This window comes from Tenrec ecaudatus, chromosome 2, assembly GCF_050624435.1.
Source record: "Tenrec ecaudatus isolate mTenEca1 chromosome 2, mTenEca1.hap1, whole genome shotgun sequence".
NCBI lineage: Eukaryota > Metazoa > Chordata > Mammalia > Afrosoricida > Tenrecidae > Tenrec > Tenrec ecaudatus.
The window spans coordinates 10,411,105-10,412,914 of record NC_134531.1 but is presented as its reverse complement, the minus strand read 5'-3'; the positions used below and the strand labels follow the sequence as shown (position 1 = coordinate 10,412,914).

At 42.6% G+C, this 1,810-nt stretch overlaps 1 protein-coding gene across 1 annotated transcript; it reads right to left on the bottom strand.

Annotated features, from left to right (window-relative positions):
* Positions 1–1,082: 1,082 nt before the first annotated feature.
* LOC142440704 (small ribosomal subunit protein eS12-like) lies at positions 1,083–1,552 on the bottom strand. Its single transcript, XM_075542986.1, has one exon. The coding sequence runs from the start codon at positions 1,522–1,524 to the stop codon at positions 1,126–1,128; it is 399 nt and encodes a 132-aa protein (XP_075399101.1). The 5' UTR covers positions 1,525–1,552; the 3' UTR covers positions 1,083–1,125.
* Positions 1,553–1,810: the final 258 nt, after the last annotated feature.

The window sequence follows — 1,810 nt, the reverse complement described above, 5'->3', positions numbered from 1 at the left end:
AGTCACAGAAACTAGATGTCGCACAAGCGAGGTCAGGTCAGTAAGGTATGTGGGGCAAGAAAGACATGTTGGTTTTTGCTCCAAACTGGCTCAGTGAAATGGTTCTGTGACCAGGTGCATTGTCGTGGTGGCAAAACCAGTTCCCACAAATCAGGCCTTTTTTGTCACACACTGTTTCACTATCTTTTCAGAACCTCTAAATAGAAAACTTGATTAACAGTCTGACCTGGTGGAATGAACTGCAAATTCACTGCCCCCCTTACATCAAAAACAAACAATCAGAGAGATCATCTTTATCTCTGATTTCACTTGACAAGCTTTACATGGGTGAGGTGACAGATGGCGTCTTCCACTGGCTTGATTGATGTTTGCTTTAAGGGTTGTCAGAATCAAACCATAGATCATCACCAGTAATGACCTTGCAAAAATGTCTGGGTCACATCCGAGCTGTTCTTTCAAAGCACCGCCCATTTCCAACGGACACTCTTTTTGCTGGCCAGCCAGTACCAGAGGCACGGATTTCACAGTGACCCTTCTCACTCCCAAATTCGCTGAGCCAAGCTCCAAGATAGTCCAGAAAACTTCCCCTTTTCTTGAATGGTCCATCCTGCACGAATTTTCCTCCATTCAGAAAGTTGACCGATGTCCAGAATGAGATTTATCATCAATTGATATTTCACCTTTTCTGAAATGAGACAACCACTTTTACACTTGAGATTTCCCCCACAGCTCTGTCCTTGTAAACAGTGTTCAACATCACAACAGTTTCTGTGGCATTTTTTTCTGAGCAGAAAACAAAATTTCACAGCCCCACACAGTTCTCTTGAATCAGCCATCACAAAATATAAGATTCCAGCGAAACAGCTTTTATGAAAAAATCCACGCTGACCGGAGAGGACCTTCCCAGGCAACAAAACTGAGTGCACGAACTCAGAGCAAGTTGCTCCATGCTCACCTCGTAGGAAAAATGCATACTGTGTTTTCCGGCTTTAGGGGTACACCCTCATACTCTGTCTTATAGGGTTGCCATGCATTGAAATCAACTGATATGTGAGATGATGAAGTATAAATGAGATACAATATTTTCTTTTTCTTTTTTTTAACAATTAGCAAAGTTTTATTTGCTCATTTTTTGCATTTAAAGTATTCTTCAATAACATCCTTGGCTTGAGATTCTTTGCCATAGTCCTTAACAACCACACAACTGCAACCAACCACTTTCCGGGGTTTTCCTTCTCTATCAATTTTGCAGAGGCCCACCCACTCTCCTAATTTCTTGTTGCCATCAACCTTAATGAGGTTGATCTGGTGTTCAGCACACAGGGCCTCCACCAACTTGACATACATCGGCTCATCACAGTTGGATGCAAGCACACAAAAATGAGCTTGGCGCTTGTCTAAGGCTTTGGCAGCTTCACGGATTCCACGTGCTAGACCATCGTGGATGAGCGCGGTCTTCAGCACCTCTTGTAATGCAGTGTTAACGTCCATTACACCTCCAGCGGCAATGCCTTCCTCGGCCATGGCGGTAGGTTACGGGTGGGACCGAATCTTGAACACACTGGAGCCTCCACCTCTGCACAGCTCAGCGGGCACAGGGAAAGAGGAGATACAATATTTTCATGGAAGAAATTGTAATACTGCACATATAAATAATGATGAGTATAGCACCACATTTTATATTTTATTTTATTGGGGGCATTAGGTCATTTCTACTCAAAAATCACACTCCATACTATGAACTAGCTCTTAAATAACCATTGGTGCTATAAATCTAAGCATTTCTAATTAGTTGATTGCTCTTAAAATA